Here is a 24978-nt window from a genome sequence, read left to right on the forward strand (position 1 = left end):
CTCCTAACCAGTTATAACAACCAATATAGCAAGTTGTAACAACGTTCTAATACGTCATAAACACGTTACGCCAAGATGTAACAACTTTATTACAAGTTGTAACAAGCGGAAAATAGAGACAGTTTTGGTTTGTGTTTCCAGGGATAAACATCAGAGGTCCGCGGTTGTTCAACGTCCTCCCAGCAAGCATAAGAAATATTGCCGGAACAACCGTGGACATTTTCAAGAGGAAACTAGATTTATTCCTCCAAGGAGTGCCGGACCAACCGGGCTGTGGTGGGTATGTGGGCCTGCGGGCCGCTCCAAGCAACAGCCTGGTGGACCAAACTCTCACAAGTCGAGCCTGGCCTCGGGCCGGGCTTGGGGAGTAGAAGAACTCCCAGAACCCCATCAACCAGGTATCAACCAGGTATCTTCCATTAGTCTTGCTTGGCATCCGTTCGGCCACGAAGGAGGGCAGTGGATTCTCGGCAGCAGACTTAGTATACGGATCTAGCCTGCGGCTTCCGGGCGAATTCTTATCCCCAACGCCACTTATCACACCCCCAGACCCCACTTTTGTCCAGAAATTACGGGCGGCCATGACAAACATTCGGCCTACACCACCACGCCAACCGACAACTCGTGCTACATATGTGCCTCATGAGCTCCACACAACTGAACACGTGTTTGTAAGAGTCGACGCTGTTCGACGCCCTCTACAGTCACCTTACGAAGGACCATTTAAAGTGGTTTCTCGAACACCGAAGTTCTTCACCATTGAACGCCGAGGACAGCGGGTAAACATCTCCATCGATCGCCTTAAACCAGCACACTGTGACGCTGCCCCAGACATCCCTCCAGAGACACATCCGCCGACTACGCAGTTCACTTTTCGACCACAGTTACCAGCAGCACCGCCACCTACGACAACGGACGATCCTGTACGATCTCCCACCCTACAACCCCAGTTACCAGCCGCACCACAACCTGATCCTACGACGACGGACGATCCTGTGCGACCTCCCACCCTACGACCCCAGTTAGATGACATCAGCGAAGAGGAGGAAGTTAACTTTGATGGTTATGTAACGCGAGCAGGTCGTACAATTCACCGACCAGCTAAGTTCCTTGATCAAGTATTTTTCCTTTCATCCCCTGGGAGGGGGAGTTCTGTAGCGAATAGATTATCCCAATAATATACTCGCTCCAAATGCAGTGTTAATATTCCTGTCAACCTTTGGAGATGAATGAGGTGAAGCGTTGCCCGGGCAACACGGTGAGGTGTTGCCCGAGCATATAAGCAGCAGAATAGCAAACATTAACCATCACCACGAGTTCAATTGTCGTATCACGTCCTTCACTCACCAGACCACTCCACAAGTGATCATTTGAAATTTCATCATGGAATTCCAATTGACTTATAATCGATCCAGCAATGCTGCTCAGAGTAGGAAAAGACCATCGATAATGGATACCAGTTCCGAAAGTGACGGCGAGTGGCATCACGTGAATAAGGCTAACAGGACAAGCCACTCCATGACGACCCATCGCCCATTAATCTCTCCAGCTTCTCCAGCTCTCCCAGTGCCTCAGACTAGATCTACGTTTCCGGTCTTCAAAGTGCAGCACACGGAAGGTAAGTCTTCCTACGCTACTGTAGTGGACCTGGAAAAAGAGTACCCCCAGCTCCAGGTCAGAGCAAAACCTAATCTCAAAGGAGAATACATTCTGAGGCCTAAAGACGAGTTGGCCGCTACGATTCTAAAAAATTACGCAAAATGTGAGGAACTGAAACCAGAGGATAAAATAAGTAAAATCATTGTCCTCCACTATCCCTTGCATATGGCTCTTGGCCATCTCGAAAAGCTGAACTATGTGGTGTCAGCAGAGAGATGCCAAGTACGAACCACAAAACAGGAAACTCGAACAAGTCCTTCTCACAGTAAGAGGACGGATCCCGGAGAAACTTGACCTTGGAATCTGGGGCGTGTTCCAACACAGGCCTTACACCCCAGAACCCCTAAGATGCTTTAGATGTCAGAGATTTGGGCATCACAAAGATGGCTGCCAACGCCCAGGGAGGTGCGGAGTCTGCAGCCAGCCCCATGATACAAAAACATGTATTGATAAATTCAAGGCAAACCACCCTGTTCAGGCAAAATGCCCAAATTGTTCCAAGGCACATCATGCCTGGAACTTGAAATGCCCTGAAAGGCTCAAAAGGCTTCAAACGAACCCCACCACGCCCACAGCGGAGCCGAAACCCCCACCAAAACGAATACCAGCTCCTATGCCCACTAAAACCGCGTGGGGTCTACCCATTCAGGAAGAGGGGGCACACGGCCCTTCACCAACGGCCATGGTGAAGGGTGAGAAGACAGTACAGGACAAAAAGAAAGATGGAGGACACAAGAATTATGTTCAAAGCAGTCGGCCTCCCATTTCATCCAGCAAGCACACTGGGGCCAATAGGAGTAGCAATTCCAGTGCCAAAGTTACCACCGAGAAGGGTCTAAAAGCCACTAGGCCCTCAACCTGCACAACATTAAATAGTGCTCCCACTGAACTGAACGCTCTCTGGCCAATGCTCAAAACTTTGGTCACTGAGTTGATCGAAAGTCTGCTGTCTTCACATGGAATCAAGCAAACCACAGAGACTCGGAAGACAATTGAGCACAAGCTCAAAAAATTCGAAGATGTAATATCCACACCGTCAATACAGCAGGGCAAGAGGCACCCCCATAAAAAGCAGATAGAGTCCAGCTCGTCGGAAAGCGACATTGATGAGGCAATTTCAGGTCCACTAAGAACCTATACCCCAATTGCAACTTCCATGGCGTGTTCATCAGACTCCATGGATACCACGGAATTATCAGCACATTCCAAGAACCTAGAATTCTAAAGATCCTGCAATGGAATGCGCAAGGACTGCGCACTAAATTGCAACACTTGCAATGCATAGCAGCAACCAAGGGCATAGACATCCTGATACTACAGGAGAGCTTGCTTCGAGCCGGATTAGAACCTAAAATCTCAGGCTATCGAGGCTTCTTCCTTCCATGGATCAATGGGCAATCCAGGGGATGTGCAATCTATGTAAAATGTGACCTGATCTCCAAATCCATAACCAGCCCACCCAATTGTGGAGCAGGGACAGAGGTAATGGGAGTCACCATTGAGCTAAGACACGACAAACTTGAAGTGTTCAATGTGTACAGGTCCCCACAAGCCGAAATGGATCTCTCTGTGTTATTTGGACACGCGACAACAACAAACACAATCATTTGTGGAGATTTTAATGCCCATCATCGATTGGCACTGGGCTCGAACAAAACAAATGAAGCCGGCATACACATTACACATCTACTGGACCAGCTTCCAGAAATACAAATCCTAAACAAGAATGAACCTACCCACATCCAAGGAGGCAGATTAGACCTAACCTTCGTTTCAGCCTCCCTAAGAGATGCAGCAACATGGTCAGTTGAGCCCACACTCACAAGCGACCATTATGGGGTCCAAATTGATCTTCAGTTAGACCTACCCACCCCACCTCCGCCTCCATCTGAAGCCTGGAACTTTGCTTTAGCAAACTGGGACCGATTTCAAAACCTCATTTCAGAGTGGCAAAGAAACTATGATCTTCCCGAAGACATTAATCAGGCAGAACAAGAATTTGTCAAAGCGATTCAAAGTGCAGTCAACCACTCAATCCCACTGAAAAAACAGTCCACCGGACACCATAAAGATCATTGGTACTATTGCGAACGTGTCAAAGAACTCAACCATAGACTCAATAGAACAAGAAAGCTATACAAAAAGCAGCCAAGTGACCGCAACAGGATCTTACTTTGTGAGGTCAAGGAACATGTACATCGAGAGACCAGACAAATAAAAGAACAAAAGTGGCTGGAATGGTGTTCTCACCTGAATGAACACACCTCTCTCGGGGAGATGTGGCAGCAAATTCACCGGGCCAAAGGGAATAAAACACCTAAAGCTCCACACCCCAAGGATCCTCAACAGGTAGCCGAAGTACTGGCAACCAGGTTTGCAGAGAGAGAAGCCAGCAATCAACTTCCACCAGATGTATTAGCAGTACAGACCGGACTAGAGGAAGAAAGGTGGCACAGAATCCTTACAGCATGTGAAGAAGTCTCTGACACTAATGCCCCCTTCACACTGGATGAGCTCAATTGGGCTAAGAAAAACTCCAAGGATACATCCCCTGGAGCCGACAAAATAACCTATAAAATGATTAGAAACCTCGGCCCAGAGGGAGACGCTGCATACCTAAGGTTAATTAATTTAGCCTGGACTTCTCAAACTAGACCTTCTGCTTGGAATAGAGCAGACATAGTGCCGATCCCAAAACCCAAAGATCCAGCTAATCCCAGGCCCATCTCTCTCCAAAGCTGTGCAGCCAAGACGGCTGACAGAATGGCACTCAACAGACTGGAGTGGAAAATGCCTAAACTGCACCATGATATGTATGCCTATAGAAGAGGGGTTGGCACAGTGGAATGTATTACAACTCTGTTAGCCCACTTGAATGACAGACCAGGAATGCTGATATTCCTGGACCTCGAAAAAGCCTTTGAACTGGCTAGCGCCCCAGCTATTCTCTGCTGCCTCATTGACAAAGAGGTCAGAGGCAACCTGCTCTCCTGGACCAAAAACTGTCTCATAAACAGAGAAGCAAGAGTAAAACTTCATGGCACAGTCTCTGAGTACAAAAGACATGAAAATGGTACACCGCAAGGAGGTATTCTTAGCCCTCTTCTCTTCAACTGTTTAATGGAAAGAATAATGAGGTTGAAACTCCCACATCACTGCAGGCTGCTAAACTACGCGGACGACTTTGTCATCATCATAAAAGGAAGGGATGCGGCGCGCCTTGCACCCAAATGCTTAGACTGCATCAGTAAAGAGGCAAAACAGATTGGGATCAAACTCAACCCCTCAAAGTCAAAGGCCATGCCCATAAAAATAGCGAAGCCCAACATCCAACTCACAGTACAGGGTCAACCAATAGAATGGGTCGACACCTATCAGTATCTAGGAATCATCCTGGACACACACATGAATTTTAATGCTGAGGTCACATACTTGAGAGAGCGAACTGCGGCCCGGACGGCAATCCTCAGGTCGCTAACCTCCCTTTCTGGAGGAGCCAATCTGCAAGTCCTTCGCACATACTATGTACAGGCAGTCAGATCAGTGATCGATTATGCCGCACCTGCACTCACAAATCTATCACACCAACAGTGGAAAAAGCTTGAAGTTGCCCAAAACAATGCTATGAGAGCTGCACTGGGAGCCCCCATGTGGACCAGGCTTGAAACTCTTAGACTGGAGACGGGTTTGCCCTCTCTACAAGAAAGAATATCACAAAGGACAGCTACAATTATCAGTAAGATAATTATTTCTTCTGATCCAATCCCAGTACGGCAGGCCTTGGTGGTTGGACTAGGCCAAAACAATGGAAACTCTTGGGTTGCAAGAGCAGGAAAAGTCCTAAACAGACTACATTTAAAAAACATGATTCTTGATAGAGAGGGTGATCATCCACACCCAAATTACACTCCTTCCGCGCCGTGGGAAGAGCCTACTTTCAAAATAGTAATAGAAAGTCTCCCAATGAAAAAGGCTGCCTATGATCCGACAATCCTAAGGCGCATAATAGAAGAGCAAATGTATAGCATAGCAGTAGCAGGAGCCACCCACATCTTCACAGACGGATCGGTGGACACAGAAAATGAGAGTGCTGGCGCTGCTCTTTGCACGACCAGCGTTCAGGCATATTGGACCCAAACTGAGCTGTTTGCCATACAACAGGCATTCGCATATGTGATTGCACAAAACACTCAAAATGTAATCATACACACAGACTCAAAAGCTGCACTTCAAATACTAGGACAAAAACAGTGGAAAGATAATGTGGAAATAATTACCACCATTTTGTATCAAGGAGCAGTCGCTAAAGGCAAAGGCCTCAACATAACTTTAAACTGGATACCATCCCATATTGGAATCCCATTAAATGAAAAAGCTGATGAAATTGCTAAATTGGCAACTCGTCATCCAGTGATACATAAAACAATTCAACCCAGCCTAGAGAACATAAAAAACATCATCACCAAAAAACTCTCACATCTCAACAAAGCCTACCTACACCAGAGAATAGCTGAAGGTTCACCATCTGCAACATGGTATCTTCAGGCAACCAAATTAGAAAGGTTAAATATCCCAAAAGGAATCCACAAGGAAATAGCAGTTAGGCTATATAGACTACGTCTAGGTTACAGATGCAATTGGGAGATTGGTGAACCCCGACAGAGAGAGTGCATCTTCTGCCAAACTGTCACAGAAAAGCCATTACTTCACTATCTTCTGGAATGTGAAGCAACCAATGATCTTAGAAGAGCTTTAAGAGTTCCTGAATCATGCAGTGGCCACCCTGAAGCCATCAACACAGCCACTCTCCTGGTCAACAAAGGTGTCCAGCAGCTGGACACCCTCATAAAGACTGTGAAGCAGTATCCTCCCCCGCGATAACAGCTTGATGGTTAAATGCAACCTCAGAACACTGAGAAAAAAAAAATTGTACCACTTACGGGCTATTCATGCCCGTGCCACCTCTTGGGTGGCTTAATCTTTATCAATCAATCAAACATTAACCAGAGTCTACTTGCAAGTGTGGTCTAGAGCAGACACTTGCGAGATACTGTACCAACGCTCAGTGCGCTCAACTCACACCAAAGTATCACCTGTGTACTTCTGTATTTTCGACCAAATATATATATAGTATCTTAGTGTCTGTGCTTATTTGTCACCATACTTTACGTAACAATAGAACCGTTACATCTTCAAGGCCCTTGTGGATTTGTTCAACAGGCTTCGTTGAATGGTTAACGCCGAGGCTCGTTAACCACCCGACTATAACCACTACCAGCACATAAATTGACCCAATTGATGCACAAATACAATTACAAATACGTATGAAAATATACCAAATAAAACAATTAAAAGAGTTAAGAAATACATCGGCCTAATGTATCCAAATTCAACAACACGTGCGAAATTTCATTGGCCGCCTGCACACAAAAACGCCTTTGCAACAGCAGCATCGGTAATTACCCGTTTTGACAACAACAAAAATGCAGGTTAAACGCCTGATCGCAGGCAAACGGCCAATTGTGGAATATTCCTAACCTGGTGCCAAGCCAACTCATCTCATTAAAATGAACTGCAACTACACAGAGATGTTCTTGGACGTAAGCTCGAATCCTCGTCACGGCCCTTGTGGATTTGTTCATTTGCACACAGCTCTGGTTAATGAATCACAGTTAATGAATCCTCGTCACGGCCCTTGTGGATTTGTACACAGCTCTGGTTAATGAATGACTCTTCACGTGACGATGAAGGCGTTTAATTCATCCTGTGACGTGTGGTTTGGTCCTTATATCTTTAGCCACGTTATTGGGACTCATCGTTACGCGACGTTACCTGAGAGAGAGAAAGCAACATGGATGATCTGGTGAAAACCCGCTGTTGAAAGACTCTCAATAGTTTTCACAAATGAATTAAGACAGTTTCATGGGTGATAATTATTGCTATTTTTCCAGTGAGCTGTAAGCAAAACTGATTTTTTCCAACGACCTGTAAGCAAAACGGTGATTTTTCCAGCGATTTATAAGTAAAACAAAACATTTCATTCGCAGTGGAATGAGACAATTGTATTCACGTGTTAAGCAAGCAGCCTGCAGTATATGTGTGATATGATACCTGTGTGTTTTCCCACTCCAATGGCCTTCTGAACTTGAATGCATATAATGTAATTCCATCTAAGAGGCCAAGAAGGATAGGCAGAATTATGTGACATTAGAAACCATTGTTGTTTCTTGAGGATACTCGAGGACTTCCTTGTGTCGTGAGTGTGTGTGTGTCTTCCCCCTGGAGTGTTCTCGCAGTTCAGAGCATGCGGGCTATTGTAGTTGGTGTCTTTCTCGTCGGAAATTCACCTGTCTGGAGTCTGAACTTGGACAGGGAGGCGGAGTCACTGATACGAAGGGCAAGTAATTTCGAGGTTCGTGCTTCAAATGCATATTACCAAATGAAAATCCCACGCATGAGGAGCACTAACAGCTGTGAGAGGAGCGTAATCACAAGAGGTTTGTGTTGGCTTAGACACCTATGCAGCCGCTTACTCTACAAGTAGACTCTCTTAGTTAGAAGCAATATCAAGCTGTTGGGCCGTGAACGCCTGTAAAAAAGTCTGAGGCCTTCTGGTAGGATTTCCTGGTCATGTCATTAGATGCCGTGGAGGATAGAAAATGGTTTGTTTTCAATGCGAATCATCGAAAAGAAAGTTGAGGACTTTCACCAACATGGTCAGGCCGTCGTACTCATAGCTTGCCACCACAATAGAACGGAACACATCTCAAAAAGTTGGTTAGCTGGAATGGGCAAAGTGGTAGGGAGGTTGAATGCATCGTGAGCATCGAAGTCGGTAACCCTATCGTCCCTCCTCTGTAGATCCGCAATTTTCTTCTCATCGATGGCATCGAACCCGAAGAGAAGCTCTTAGGAAGAGTGCTGGAGTCAAGACTCATCTTTTGAAACTTTGGGCAAGTATGTGTTTGCTTAATTTGTGAAACTTAAGTTTGAGGAGAGACTTTTACGTGCTTGAGAGACTTCAGAAGGGTTCAAAGTGAAGCCAAAGTTGCCCCTCTTGATCCTATATCTCCCTGATGTCATTCCGAAGGGACTCAGAGGAACCATCATCATCCAAAATCTACATATTTAAATATATATGTAATTATACATATGTCAAATATTACAAATAAACTTTACCAGCGCGCATAAGTTGTTGCTCCTGCCTGTTGCTGTCTCCCGGCTGATCCCCTCAGAAACATTGAACTATGAAGCATCATTCAAACCCAGTCGCCATAGCTGAACCAGTTGCAACAATCAAGTTGATCAGTATTCAGGCTAGATATCATGATTGCAAAAAATACTTTGAACGGATAAATGAGGTCAAACCATAAACAAAAATCGATTTTGCAGTTACAAATTTAGTTAAGCTTTGTAAAAACACCATAGTCATCTAATCTAGAATTCTTCATCAGAAGCGGTGAATTAACTGCATTAATTCCGCATTATTGCATTGGACCGCATTAACTGTTCCCGAAACCGCTGACTGAAGAATGAACTGAACTGTTTCATACCAGTCACCAAGGCAACTGCCGCAGGAGCCGCCAAACAGCGGTATATAACACTAGTTTCAGTCCCTAGTTACTTCAGGTCTTGAACAGCGCCAACTACCACCAAAACAGCTTAAAACCAAGATAACATTGCCACCAAAAGTTGTAAAATAAAACACGATATAAACACACTTAACACAGCTGCAGTTGACGCCACAACTTATTAAACTAGTTTTAGCCAAGCAAATTCAATAACACACACACAACGCTATCAATATTTGCTTAAACCAGCTCGAATACCAGTTAGCGCTGCAGTTCCCCCCTGTACTTGTGTTCGCTTATTTATCGTACGCCTGTTCGGATTTTTTTTTTGTGGATCATTTTAAAAACAACAATAGCGGCAGCTGTTTGGTAGGCATTAAACACCCTGGAGCGAGCGAGCGGGTAATGGCTTAAACGAGTTTAAAAGTCAGACAAACGTGGTCATCAGGCCTGAAGAGACTATAGGGACCCCATCCCTTCGCTATTTCCCGGTATCGGGCAGCCGGGGCGCATCCGATCCCACGATCGTCGTCGCCTCTAAATCATCCAGGAAGGGAGGGAGGGGAGGCAGGCAGGAAGGCAAGCAAGAAAGCAGGCAGGCAGGCAAGAAGTGAGGCAGGCTAGCAGGCAATGAGGCAGTCAAGCCTGAAGTGAGGCAGGGACACAGGCACGCATCCATCCCCCCTCACTAAAACATTCATTTATTATTTCAATCAACCAACGCTCTTTGTCAGTATACAGTGTGAGATGTAGAGCATTGTAGTCAATCACAGAGCGTATAAATGATACATAAAACATTCTAGCAAGTCTCACGTTAAGTCCATGATTGACACCAACAAGGACCCGCAAGGGCTTTAATCTCTCCCAAAGTTTCCTCTTGAGAGAAGAAAGGTACCCAGGGTCGTTAATGGGGACACCAAGGTATCTGTAAGACTCGCAGTTCTCAAGTGCTCGCCCATCTATATGATAATTGGCTGGTGGAATACCACATGGAATGAGGGCACGAGTTTTCTTGTAAGCAGTGAAGGCAACGGGACGCGCTGGGCTTGATCAGAGTGAGGCAGCTGAACGCGTCCTCGCCCGCCGCTAGTGACAACAACATCCAATAGATGGCATCACCTGACACTATTTACACTAAGTTTACCAACAACATTGTAGTGTCAATGGCTCAGTTGCAGTTTGAAGAAGTTTATCCTCCAGCATGACACCAAGGGGGCTCCCATGATTATACGGACACATGCGTTTTAAGTTCTCAATTTTCAAGAGGTTTGTGCAGTTCTCCACACTGAGTACAGTACAATACATTGTTATACCTGTACCTATAGCCATGTTCACTCATCTAAATGATTGAAGCAGCACTTGGTATATTTTTGCTGTTTCAAATAATGCAAAATACTTTATCTACTGTTGTTTAACTACAGATTATATAATATAGTAGTTTATGCCAATCATCACTGTCATCTTGGAATAAAAACCAGTATTCCAAGCTAAATATTTCCAGAATTGATATGGGTCTAAATTTGTTGATTTCAGTAAGAGCACTATTCTTATGGGCTGGGATGACTTTAGCCAATTTAAGATTATTTGGGAAGGCTTGGAGTTCCAGTGATTTATTGTAGAGCAAGGTTATGGCTGGAGCTCAATAGCCTGAAATGCTGCTTTTTTTTTTTTTTTTTTTTTGAGATATATACAAGAGTTGTTACATTCTTGTACAGCCACTAGTACGCGTAGCGTTTCAGGCAGGTCCCTTGGAATACGATCCCCGCTGCAAAGAATTGTTTTTACAACCAAGTACACATTTTTACTGTTAATTAAACAGAGGTTACAGTTAAGGAATTGCGCCCAGTAAATCCTCCCCGGCCAGGATACGAACCCATGACAAAGCGCTCGCGGAACACCAGGCGAGTGTCTTACCACCACACCACGGAGACTGGTTACGTGTGGGAGATATGAGACTTGGAATGTGTGGTAGTAGTCACTCAGTCCATGCTTCTCTGTATAAATTTCAAACCACTATGGGATAACCAATGGCTGAAGAAACTACACAACCTAGTGCTCCAGCAATGTGAAGTAATTGAGGTCCCCCAAGCCACAGTCTCTCGACAACAACTAACCATAGATCGCCTCGTCGCTTCCTCGTCGAACAACAATCAAGCAATTCACAGCAAAATAGAGTAACAGCAACTGCATGACTCTCTAATAATTAGCTCTGCTAATGTACCAGAAGAACTAAAGGTGAGAACTGCTGTAAAGTACCCTGCTGTGACCTAATTAATTCAAAGATCAATGTTAAAGTTGATATCAAATCAGCTGTCAGGATAGATAAAAACAGTCCTCGCAGCACTAGGCTAATGCTCATTAAGCTCGCAAATTCCGCTGTGAAGTGTGACCTCATCCAATCAGCTGCACGTCAAAAAACTAACCTTTGTGTCAATGAGTGCCTTACCAGCAGCGTGTATCCCTCCTCTACAGGCCGCATCAAATTTGCAAACAAAACCAAAGTCTTATCAAGCAGTGCTATGCTAAGAATGGAACGATCATTGAAAAGAAAAGAACAGGAAAAAGATTTGAAATAAAGTGTGACCAACAACTAATGACGTTCTTTAATGACTGTGGCATATCTGAAAGCCAGCAGTCTTCGAATGTCAATACTGGAAATATCTCATGAGTGACCACGCCTTACCTAACCTAACCTTGTCCAAGATGCTGTCTTTCACTTAATTAGGTAAATGATGCTCTCTCAGCTATAAAAGTTCCTAGCTGCTTGGTAGTCTCCATGTGCTTATTTGCTTCAGTATCTACCTCAGTATCTTAGCAAAAGCCTACTCGTTTGTATTGTGTATTATGTAATTATTTGTAATGTGTATTATTATAATACCTATTATCTTTGAATTTAATTAAGATTAATCATTAATTAGTATTAAGATCATTAATTATAGGATCATAATTAAGCTAAATATACATAATTATCATTAAGATTACATTAATCAGTATTAATTAGTTAGGATTAATGAACAAATCCACAAGGGGCTGTGAGGAGGGTTCGAACCTATGTCCAGGATGATCCCAGATGCGGCCTAATCGACTGTGCCACACCATGGTTAACACTTTTGCGCATGGTGCGGGCACACCGCAGACTTTGACATCATACTCCCAGCGGTGCCAGCGAGCATGCGGCAACACCAAAATGTGTATACTCGTTTCAGTTTTTTCACCTTAATGCTTGTGCTATGTCGTTCGTTTTGGTATCAGTGTGTTCGCAATAGAATTCCCTACAGGTGTATATACATATAATGTCCAAAAGCCCAGCATGACTCCTCACAACAAAGCCTAAAGTCAGCAAAAGTTACCCCATAAGCGCACAAAATCAGTAAAATGTGTATACTCGTTTCAGTTTTCTCACCTTAACACTTTCGCGCTTTCCGCAAAGGTCACTCAGCCAACCGAATGTGCGCGCAGCGTTTTTATCGCTTAAGCGTAAAAACAAAAATGTGTATACTCTTTTTACTCTTCTGACCTTAGTTCTCATGCTACGTATTTCATTTTGGTACCAACGTGTTCGCAATAAAATTCTCTAGAAGAACATCAGTAAAAAAAGTCACGAAACGTATAGGGATACCAGCACCAAATAAATAACTACGAAGATGACTCGCCGTGAGCGCCCATCAGCAACAAAATGTTTTTACTCTTGGGATTGTAATCACCTCCACACTTATTCTACAGCGTTAATTTTGGTATCAATGGACTCGCAATGAAATTCCCAACACGGTGATATGAATATAAGCGTAGAATAATGATGCGGCCCGCCCGCAAGAGTGTGGGAAGTGGTGAAATTGTTACCCGGTATCGGTGACGGGACGACGCACGGCGCTTTGAAAGTTTATACTTATTTCACTCTCATGACATTAATTTTCTATGTACGTCATTCATTTTTGTGTCAATGTGTTCGCAATAGAATGTTCTATGTGCCCATAGGTAAAAAATATCAACAAAGCGTAAGTTAGAATAGCGCCAAATATAAAACAACGCTGGAACATATCAGTGAGCGTCAAACACACACGAAATGTTTTTACTTTTGTTATGTTTGTCAAGTTTATACTTGTTGCACACAGTTATTTTTGGTTGTATATTGATCGGAATAAAATTCCCTAAACAGACATATGCATATAATACATGATATGGGGGAAGCATTACCAGTATAAACGGCTAAAGTCACCCACCTGCAACCCGTTTGGGACAAAATACCATTTGATCGAAGTTATCCACACCTTTCATGAACTTATTGTACCATGCAGCCTAGTGGTGAGAAAGAGAGCCTCATAGCGCGCAGTTTGAAACAAACCCAAAGTAAATCGGATAAAAATTGAATTTTATACAAATATTTTAAAAGAGGACTCAACTTTATGTCCACTATGCGTTAGCGTTAGACGAAACGGGACGCGCCGGCGCGTCCAGATAGCGCGAAAGTGTTAATTCTCGTACTATGTCGTTCGTTTTGGTATCATTGTGTTCTCAATTAAAGTCCCTGCAGGTGTATATGCATATAATGTCCAAAAGCTCAGCGTGACTTCCCACAGCAAAGCCTAAAATTACCCATGAACGAGCACCAATTTGCACACCGCGGCCTAATGTGTATACTCGTTCAGTTTGATAACATCAATTTTCGTCTTACGTCTTTAATTTTGGTATCAAATTGTTCGCAATATAAAAGCGCGTATTTTAAAACTAGTCCTATAATAATAATAATAGAGCAATAACTGGAATTTTAACAAATATTTTAAATTTGGATGCTCATCATCACAAAATTATTTATATCTTTCCAGTGTTCTGACATAAATCTTCGTACATTTTCATTTTGGTATCAAATTGTTCACAATAAAAAGGTGAGCATTTTAAAACTAGTCCCATAATAATAACACAATAAATAGAATTTTAACAAATATTTAAAAATTTTGTCCAAAAAACATATTTATAATCTTTCAAGTGTCTGACATTAGGTTTCATGTTACATCTTTTATTTTTATATCAAATTGTGCGCAATTTAAAGGCACTCATTTTGAAACTATCCCAGAGTTGATCGGATAAAAAGTGAATTTTTACAAATATTTTATTATTGGACACAAATGATGTCACGAGATAGGACTTGGCAGAAAAATTGGTAAGGCATTATGTGTCATGAGATAAGGAAAGTGTTAAAAAAATGGCAACCGGGAGTGCTACTGTCTTCACACAGATCCCACAGCCTCTCCGAGACACAAACCGGGGTTTTACACAATTCCCCCATGCACCCCGGGCTCTGTTAACCAAATGTTCTGCCTCTTCACCCTTACTTCAGTACACACACAAATCACAATAGCGTGATACATCAAATGAACAAATCCACAAGGGCCGTGATGAGGGTTCGAATCTACGTCCAGGATGATCCCAGACGCTCCTTAGTTGACTGCGCCATGACATGGTTAAAAGAATTGCAACTGGGAGTGCTACTGCCCTCACACGAATCCCGCAGCCTCTCCGAGAACACAACTGGGGTTTTTACACAATTCCCACATGCACCCAGGCTCTGTCAACCAAATGTCATGGCGCAGTTGACTAAGGCGAGTCTGGGATCATCCTGGACGTAGGATCGAACCCTCATCACAGCCCTTGTGTATTTGTTAATTTAATGCATCACACTATTGTGATTTCTGTGTGTATTGAAGTAAGGGCGAAAAGGTAGTACATTTGGTTGATAGAACCCGGATGCATGGGGGGGAATTGTGTAAAACCCCGGTTTGTGTCTTGGAGAGGCTGTGGGATCTGTGTGAGGGCAGTAGCACTCCCGGTTACAATTCTTTTAACCATGTTGTGGCGCAGTCGACTAAGACACATCTCGGATCATCCTGGACGTAGGTTCGAACCCTCATCACGGCCCTTGTGGATTTGTTCATTTGATGTACAGTATCATACTACTGTGATTTCTGTGTGTAGTTAAGATTAACTTTGTCATTTTTTTTTTATTAATTCCATAATCTTATTGAATATTAATCTTGTCATTCTTTATTTAATCCTTAATGTTACTTGTCACCTGTATTCTTCCTGTCTAGTTATATTGATTCTTATTTAATTTTAACTTGTTCTATTGTGTTTGCATTCTTTGCTATGATTATTTATTAATAACTATAGCAATACAGTTAAGTAATTTAGAGTATTAATCTTGTCTATCTCAATATAGAATATTATTCTTGTCAATCTTTATTGATTCCTTATTTTTTACTTGTCATCTATAATCTTGTCAACTTACATTGGTTCTTTTTTTACTTGTTCCTAATATATATGTATTTGCATTCTATTTTGCTATATTGTAGTTACAGTATTTTTATATCTAGAATTATTTTGTGTTTGCTCCTAAGTTTTATTATTCAACTGACATTATTTTTATTTTTTATTATTATTTTATTCTAGTGTAATTTAAATAATTTTGTTAAGTTTATTACAAAGAATATGCCTTCATTTTTGTATTCTACTTTCATCTTACTGTGATTATTTTGTAATTTGAATTTTTATTGTAATTGTTTATTTTAATACTGTCACACACCTCCCATATTCTAATCAAAATATCCTTAAAGTCTTCTCCATTCTTACTGCATGCAAACTACCATTGACCCTGAACTAAATCTGCTATCACATATCTACATTAACCAGCAAATTGATCATCACTACTGCAGTTACTACACAGCAATCTTTGGGGAAAAAAAAAAAAAAATAACACAAACTTATCAGTATTCAACCAAAATGTCAGATCACTTGGTAAGTATTTTGATGACATTTATGTGCTACTTGAAGCACTAGCTACTAAACTGTCTTTCATTATTTTAACAGAAATATGGCTAAGTAAAGACGTACCCAACTATACAACTTAGCCGGATATAAAGCTATTCACAACTTCAGGCCTGATAAAAAAGGTGGTGGTACAGCTATCTATTATCATGATAAATTCATTTACGCAAGTGTTATTGGCAATAGAGACGACTACTGTGAATATATACCTTTGCTCAGTTCTCGGTCAAATCCCATAAATTGTCAGTATCTATTGAGGCTACAGAGCACCACTTGGTTTCCGAACCCCTTGGGGATGAGACCTGTCGGTTAACATGTAAGTTCGTATACGAGAAATGGAGGAAAAAAAAAATAGAAAAATTTATGAAAAAACTCTAGGGGAAAAATCGACAGGTTCATAGCGTAAATGTGACCGTATTTTGTTTGTACTCACCAATAATTGAAGTCCTGATCCGCTTATGTTGATGATCGATGTTGATGAAGCATAGTTATTTACAAGGAAGAGGTGGTGGTGGATGTTGATGGTGTTGGGTTGACTGAAGTTGTTGGGTTGACTGGGTCAACATGCAATGAGTCACGTGCAGGTGATGCAATGTGAGCTTTCTTGGAAGCCATTGCAAAAGACTCTTTAATTGACATTTGTTTCATTCCCTTGGCTCTTGTTTTTAAAAACTTCATATACAAATTGTACAGAGTCATCATGTCCTTAGTTTCAAACTTGCTGTAACTCGTGACCATAAATGCCAGAATGTCTTCAAAATTTTGCTGAACTTTTTCCATATTACATTTTTCTTTTAACGTTTTTTCATCCTCTTCCTCTCCATCTTCTTCATTGCACTCTTCTGGCTTTTTTGCTGTACTTACTAATTCTATAATTTCATCATCAGTCATGTTTTGGTTGTTTGGGGCTTCTTCATCAAAATCTATCCCATCTATTTATGTCATCTTCTATTGTTTCAGTCACCAGTTCTGCTCTCAGCTCAGGGGACTTAATCCTCTTGACATAGGCTAGGAGTTCCTCTCTTAATTTTTTCCTCTCGCTAATTTTCTTCACCGCAAATCCTTCAAAATCTGCCTCGTCATCTTCCTCAGGAAACAGACTTGACGTGGGCCAAAAATTTTTCCAGCCATTTCTTAGTGTTGTCTGCTTTACCTCATCCCATGCACTAGCAATAGTCCAGATAGCTGACTTTATTGTGAAGACTTTATAAAAGTCCTTAATTGTTCTAAGCTGATTATTAAGACGTCTAGCAAACATCCTCTTGTAGTGGTGTTTAAGGTTCTTAATTATTCCTTGATCCATGGGTTGTATCACTGAAGTTGTATTGGGTGGCAAGAACATTCCAATAATATTGCCATTTACTAGCTCATCACCTCGTGGATGCGTTGAACTGTTATCTAGCAGCAGCACAACTTTGCTGTTTTGCGGGAGACCAACACTTTTCAGGTGCTCCTTCACCTCGGGTACAAAGTTCTTATTAAACCACTCGACAAATATTACTCGAGACATCCACGCACTTGGCTGGTCCTTATAAATCACAGGGAGGCACCTGGCTGACTTTAAAGCCCTGGGGTTTTTACTAATTCCAATCACAAGTAATTTTAATTTGTGCGTGCCAGCTGCATTTGCACAACACAACAAAGAAATTCTCTGTTTGTTCTGTTTATAATCACCTGAAGGATCGTCTTCACCACTATGAGCCATCGTTTCTGTGGGAAGCATACGCCAGTACAAACCTGTCTCATCAGCATTATAAATTTGCTCTGGAGATAAATTTTGTTCTTGTACCATCTCCGCAAATTTACTTACATACTCATCAGCACCAACAATATCAGCAGATTGTCTTTCACCATGCACTTTAATAAACCTAATGCCATGACAGGTTTTAAAACTTCTGAGCCATCCATCACTGTATACACACTTTTGAGTAATTTTCATTACTTGGTGAAATTCACGCGCCTTTTCCACGAGCAGCCAGCCTGCCACTGGCTTCCTCGTCACCTCACGTCTCTGTTTGTACCACTCCCACACTGCGTTATCAACACACTACCTTTGCTTTACTTACTACCTTTCTATTTCGTATTGCTTTATCACTTTCACTTCTAGAGAAATAGTAAAAAATGATAGGTTTAGCCTTAAGAAGATCAAAAACAGTACTTTTACTATTGTCATATTCAGCGCACATGACACTTCTCGGGACATCACTCTCCACCTTCTTAATTATTTCAACTTTCTTCTCAAATGTCATCACTGACCTCTTTTTTTTTATGTAACTCGCTTGTAGATGCTTTCACTGACACAATGCGCGCATTTGGAGTCAACATGGTGCACGGATGTTCCTTGATTGTGCTGATATGTAAAACAAAGTCACGGAATGAACACTCCAGTCTCGTGACAAATTCAAACAATGGGAACAATAGGCCGTGAGTCTGTGATGTCACAGGGTAGCAGGCGGTGCCCAACACGGTTAGTGGGCAAACTAAACCATATCCCACCCACCACCACGGGCCGGCGCGACGCTTGGCTGACTGCTTCCTCACCCGAACTTGATTCGTGTAGGGTATCCCCAACCCTGGCTGGCGTGAAGCTTGGCGGACTATTTCCTACCCGAACTTAGTTCGTGTAGCGTGACTTCCCAACCCCAATCGGGAAACTGGAAGTTTCGGATAACGAAAGTTCGGGAACCAAGTGGTGCTCTGTATTTATAGATTTCCCAATACAGTACTGTACTAACACAACTGTATTCTCAGATAATATAAAGAATCTAATCATAAACAACAAACTCAACAAAAATCACATCATCCTAGGAAGTGACTTCAACATTGACCTTTGTCAACAAAATAGTCTCTCAATTCGAATACTTCCTAAACAACATGAACTCCTGTATGCTAAGCCCCATAATCACCAAACCCAGACGAATTACTCAAACATTTGCTACAACCCTAACATAACAGCTGCCCTTGCCTCTGGTATAATCACTGACAGATCAGCCAATTACTATCCTATCTTCCTCTCAGCAAACATGGACAAACACCCTCAGATAAAAAGAAACTTACTTTTAGACTACACAGCAAAACAGCAGTAAGGAACCTCATAAAAGCACTTCATAATATAAACTGGGAATCTGAATTCAATAATACACCGGATATAAATTCATTAGTTGACATCTTTCTCCCCAAAACTCTAAGCCTCTACAACACACACTGTCCTCTCCTCATGAAGCAAGTAACTGCCAAAAGATTAAACCCCTGGCTCATAAGTGGCATACTTAAAGCAATTAACAAGAAACATGAATATGAAAAAAAATCCATAGGATTGGCCTAGTTACAAAAGAAGTAGTTAAGAGATACTCATCGATGCCTACCAATATAATAAGAGCAAAACTTTCCTATTATGAGAATAGATTTAAAGAAGCAAAAAGAAATATGAAAAGTACGTACATGGAAAGCCATCTCTAACATCCTAGGATCTAAACGACAAGCAGATAAAACTCAACAAGGATATTACATACTTGCAACAAACTTAGAAACAGCTTCTGAAATTAATAGCTTTATTTCATGAATTGGTGCTAATCTTGCCAGAAAAATCCCAAAGACCCAGACACGTGTACTCTACTCCACATGTACTCTACTAGGCGAGTACATGTTACTACATATTTCACCGGCAGCTTTCCTAACTCTACTCCTTTTACCAGTCAGCGCGACAGACATTAATTATATCAATAATTCAATCACTTGAAACCAAAGCTGGGATTTTTTTTTCTTCAGGGATATTCCTGAGTGGGCCCTAAGTCTTTGGCTGGCCCACTAAGTGTTACTTGTTTCTATTTTACTTAGGCAGAGTGTGATTATTTATGACTTGTATGTTCAGTCCAGTAAGATTATGCCCCATGTGTTTTACATATTCTTCTGCTCTGTTGAATCGAAGTTGAAATCTTACTGGGTTTGTAGCTCTGCACTGTATTGGATAATGTTCCAGTGGTCTGTCGGGCATTTCTCCACAGTGCTGACATTTCCTCTCATCTTCTGGAACCTGTAAGCTTATTTCCCATGCACATGGGTATCCAAGCTTCTTGCGATGTAAGTGTAGTTCTGTTGCTCCCTTTCATCAAAACAAGTAGTTTGTAGTTAGTTGAATTCGTGTACCAACCCGCAGATTCTGATGTTGCAACTGCTGTGTTGTGGTCACTGTACATCTTCTGTATTGCTCTATTTCTAATTATTTTCTTAATCTGTGATAGGCTCTGTGGTATGTAAATGTCTACATTTCTTCGCTTAGTTGCAAGTTTTGCAGCTTTGTCTGCAATGTCATTTACTATTAACACTTTCTGCTGATGAGGACTCCGCCCGGAGTCCTGTTTCGCCTCACCGCTTCCGCATGGTGGACATAAATTTATGTCCTCTTTTAAAATATTTGTATAAAATTCAATTTTAATCCGATTTACTTTGGGTTTGTTTCAAACTGCGCGCCATGAGGCTCTCTTTCTCACCACTAGGCTGCATGGTACAATAAGTTCATGAAAGGTGTGGACCACTTCGATCAAATGGTATTACCATTTTACCCGGAAAACTCTCAAGTGGACCTAAAAGATAACGTTTTATTTCCTGCAAATGGCTTTGCATAATGCCTTTGTTTTGTACAAATACAACACAACTGATCAAAAAAAGCTAACATTGCTACAGTTCCACGAGGTGGCAAATTGGGCCCTATTGTGCTGGGACCCGGAAGATTGGCCTCAAACAGCAACAGTATCTCAACACTTGCGGCACGCTCCAGACATAAATGATGACACAGGTCCTGCCTATGCTGACGCCATGCAAACTCCTGGACCATCTGGTGTGAGGCGGCCCTTGTTCACTTCAACACCTCAAGCTGAAGCAGCAACCGAATCAGAACCCGAGATGTCTGGCACACTGCCATTTGACGAGACGGTTTTGTCAGATGACTCCGACTCAAATGTTGAACCTCCAGCGATTCAGTTGATTCTGAAAATCGCATGAACTACAAACTGAAACAGAGTATTTTGATACCAGAATGAACACTGTATCACATAAACTGCCATAAGTAGACTCGAACCTTCATAGATTTTTTTTTTGGGTGTAGTGTGTGTCTGCGTGAGTGTCCCAAACGGGTTGCAGGTGGGTGACTTTAGCCATTTATACTGGTAATGCTTCCCCCATATCATGTATTATATGCATATGTCTGTTTAGGGAATTTTATTCCGATCAATGTACAACCAAAAATAACTGTGTGCAACAAGTATAAACTTGACAAACATAACAAAAGTAAAAACATTTCGTGTGTGTTTGACGCTCACTGATATGTTCCAGCGTTGTTTTATATTTGGCGCTATTCTATCTTACGCTTTGTTGATCTTTTTTAACCTACGGGCTCATAGAACATTCTATTGCGAACACATTGACACAAAAATGAATGATGTACATAGAATAATAATGTCAGGAGAGTGAAATAAGTATAAACTTTCAAAGCGCCGTATCGCACATGTGTCGTCCCGTCACCGATACCGGGTAACAGTTCTGCCACTTCCCACACTCTTGCGGGTGGGCCGCAATCATTATTCTACGTTTATATTCATATCACTGTGTTGGGAATTTCATTGCGAGTCCATTGATACCAAAATTAACGCTGTAGGACAAGTGTGGAGGTGATAACAATCCCAAGAGTAAAAACATTTTGTTGTTGTTGGGCGCTCACGGCGAGTCATCTTCGTAGTTATTTATTTGGTGCTGGTATCCCTATACGTTTCGTGACTTTTTTTACTGATGTTCTTCTAGAGAATTTTATTGCGAACACGTTGGTACCAAAATGAAATACGTAGCTCGAGAACTAAGGTCAGGAGAGTAAAAAGAGTATTCACATTTCTGTTTTTACGCTTACGCGGCAAAAACGCCGCGCGCACATATCGCTTTTTTTTTTACCATCCCAGGGCGCGCGAAAGTGTTAATAGCATATAGTCCTGGGGACCATTCAGGCTTGTATATTTTGATAGCAGTCTTTCCTGTAGACATATATTATTAAATATGACCGAAAAGTAAGATTAATAATTCTAACACGAATTTTCTCGATATTTCTTATTTTTCTTTTCACTGTTGATGGTAATTGAAAAATCAATTCTCCAAAATTCATTTTTATTTCTAGTCTGACGCGACACTTGAACGCGTTTCGTAATAACTTATTACATTTTCAAAGACTTTTAGTTTACACACACACAACTATAACCTGCAAATACTAAACAGAGTTCTTACTATGCAATGATTTAAACAGCTTTCATTTTTCATTTTATACCCGCATTTTGGGTGAGGTGATATGTTACAACAGTTTTGGATGAGGTGAACAAAACTTTCAACACAGGATAGAACACGAAACAATGGGTATTGAAGGTAAGAATGGAAGTAACTGCAGAGGGCCTATTGGCCCATATTTCTTGATGCTTCTATATTGGAGCGGAGTCTTGAAGTGGGTAGAATATAGTTGTACATTAATTGGCTGTTGATTGCTGGTGTTGACTTCTTGATGTGTACTGCCTCGCAGATGTCAAGCCGCCTGCTATCGCTGTATCTATCGATGATTTCTGTGTTGTTTGCTAAGATTTCTCTGGTGATGGTCTGGTTGTGCGAAGAGATTATATGTTCCTTAACCCTTAAAGTGCGCATCACGTCATATGACGTGCTGGACGTTGTACCAGTAAACTGCGCATCACGTCATATGATGTGTTGGAGTACTACGCAAGATTTAAACAGCCCGCGGATACACGGGGTTCACCACACCTTCATCAGGGCTCTTGTAAACAGACGCCATTTTTTAAAAAAATCGTGGGCCAAACTCCCGGGTGTTATTGGCCTCAGTATTGAGTGAGCAACCAAGCCTGACGCACGCAGCATGAGCTAACAGCACTGCTGTTCAGCTTGTGACCACAGCATCGCCTAAAAATGCCAAATTATACTTGTTCATGCTATTATGTAGCGATGATATTATTACAGAAGACCCCTGACTGTGATAAAACTGACCAGGGTTCTGATATTAGCAGGATTGTGGTGATATTTAGCGCTGTGCGCCATGGAAGGAGGTGTAATGCTGTGGGAGGGAGGGTGGTGGCGATGTCTTTTGACTGTGTGTGGCCACCTTTTATTGACTGCACTCACCATACCAGCTTAGTGGTTCGCTATGGTGAACACAAATGTAGATACTTATATATAACGTGCGTATAGAGGGTATAAACAGCAAGAGAAGGTTTGGAGCCGCCATTTTGGTGAGAGCGGTGGCGTCGTCTGCACGACACCACCGTGCAGACGACGGTGTTGTTTACTGGTTACCACAATGGTCTTTGGGCACCATACCAGTTTATTTGTACAAGTATGATGAATAAAACAGGTAGATATTTATATATAATGTGTGTATATAGCGTAATAACACCACACAGTGTTGTTGGAGGAGAAATATTAGTGCGTCTGGCCTTGAGGGCGGCCGCCGATCAGCTGACTGTGTGAGTAGCCACATCTCTTTGCCATTACTCACCATACAAGCTTAGATGCACAGTTATGGTGAACAAAACATGTAGATACTTGTATATAACGTCTGTATATAAGATATATAGCGTAATAACACCACACAGTATTGTTGGAGGAGAAATATTAGTGCGTCTGACCTTGAGGGCGGCCACCGATCGGCTGACTGTGTGAGTAGCCACATCTCTTTGCCTTTACTCACCATACAAGCTTAGATGCACAGTTATGGTGAACAAAACATGTAGATACTTATATATAACGTCTGTATATAGTGAATTATAGCAAAAACATTATTGTGGGAGGAGAATGAGGGTGAGTCAGATGACTGGAGGGAGGGCGGGAGTGGCTGGCTGGTACACGGCGGTCACTCCTCATTACTTTTTGACTCATAATAGCTACTTAGTGGTTCGTTATAGTGAACAAAACATGCAAATACTTATATATAACCTGTGCTTATAGTGTAATAACTGACAAAGTATTTGTTCACTGATTGATGAACATAATTGAATCAACAATATGCATACCATATTTTTGAGTACACCAACGATTCACTCATTTTATTATATAAATATATCAAACTACACACTATTGAATAATATTACAGCAAAAAAAGTATGAAAAATCAATCAGAGACATTGAAATAATTCGGTAATTATCTCTTTGTGGCAACTCTGGTCTGACAGCTTGCGAGCAACAGACCGCCTGGGACGCACGCTGAGTCAGCGCCTATAATTTGCCAGACTTCCCCGCCCTATAGCGGGCAATATATGCCACTTACGATTTTTTTATTATTTTTCCCGTGATCAGTGAACACAAATTAACAGGTTAGAAAGAAAAAATAATTTTTTTTTTTCAAAATGACATGCGCCTGTGGGGATGGCAGGATATTAGACCCCGAGCATGTTAAGGGTTAATGGAGCCCTGTTGCTTATGCATCGTTAATCGCCTGGAAAGAGATGTTGTCGTCTTGCCTATATACTGAGTTTTTTGAGGCTTACAGTCCCCAAGTGGGCATTTGAAGGCATAGACGACGTTGGTCTCTTTTAAAGCGCTCTGCTTTGTGTCTGGAGAGTTTCTCATGAGTAGGCTGGCCGTTTTTGGGGTTTTATAGTAAATCGTCAGTTGTATCTTCTGATTTTTGTCTGTAGGGATAACGTTTCTATTAACAATATCTTTCAGGAACCTTTCCTCCGTTTTATTAGCTGTGGAAAAGAAGTTCCTGTAAAATAGTCCAATAGGGGGTATAGGTGTTGTGTTAGTTGCCTCTTCAGAGGTTGCATGGCGTTTCACCTTCCTTCTTATGATGTCTTCAACGAAACCATTGGAGAAGCCGTTGTTGACTAGGACCTGCCTTACCCTACAGAGTTCTTCATCGACTTGCTTCCATCCTGAGCTGTGGCTG

At 41.9% G+C, this 24978-nt stretch overlaps 2 protein-coding genes across 2 annotated transcripts in view; one reads left to right on the plus strand and one right to left on the minus strand.

Moving 5' to 3' along the window:
* The first annotated feature begins 10356 nt into the window (after positions 1-10356).
* Positions 10357-24978, plus strand: part of LOC123770247 (uncharacterized) — a 206576-nt gene continuing 191954 nt past the window's right edge. The window contains 1 exon segment of the mRNA XM_069339627.1: positions 10357-10496. The gene's annotated coding sequence lies outside the window, so the exon portion shown is untranslated.
* On the minus strand, positions 16966-17841 carry LOC138373423 (jerky protein homolog-like). The gene has a single exon (XM_069339625.1). The coding sequence runs from the start codon at positions 17839-17841 to the stop codon at positions 16966-16968; it is 876 nt and encodes a 291-aa protein (XP_069195726.1).

Source organism: Procambarus clarkii, chromosome 42, assembly GCF_040958095.1.
Source record: "Procambarus clarkii isolate CNS0578487 chromosome 42, FALCON_Pclarkii_2.0, whole genome shotgun sequence".
Lineage (NCBI taxonomy): Eukaryota > Metazoa > Arthropoda > Malacostraca > Decapoda > Cambaridae > Procambarus > Procambarus clarkii.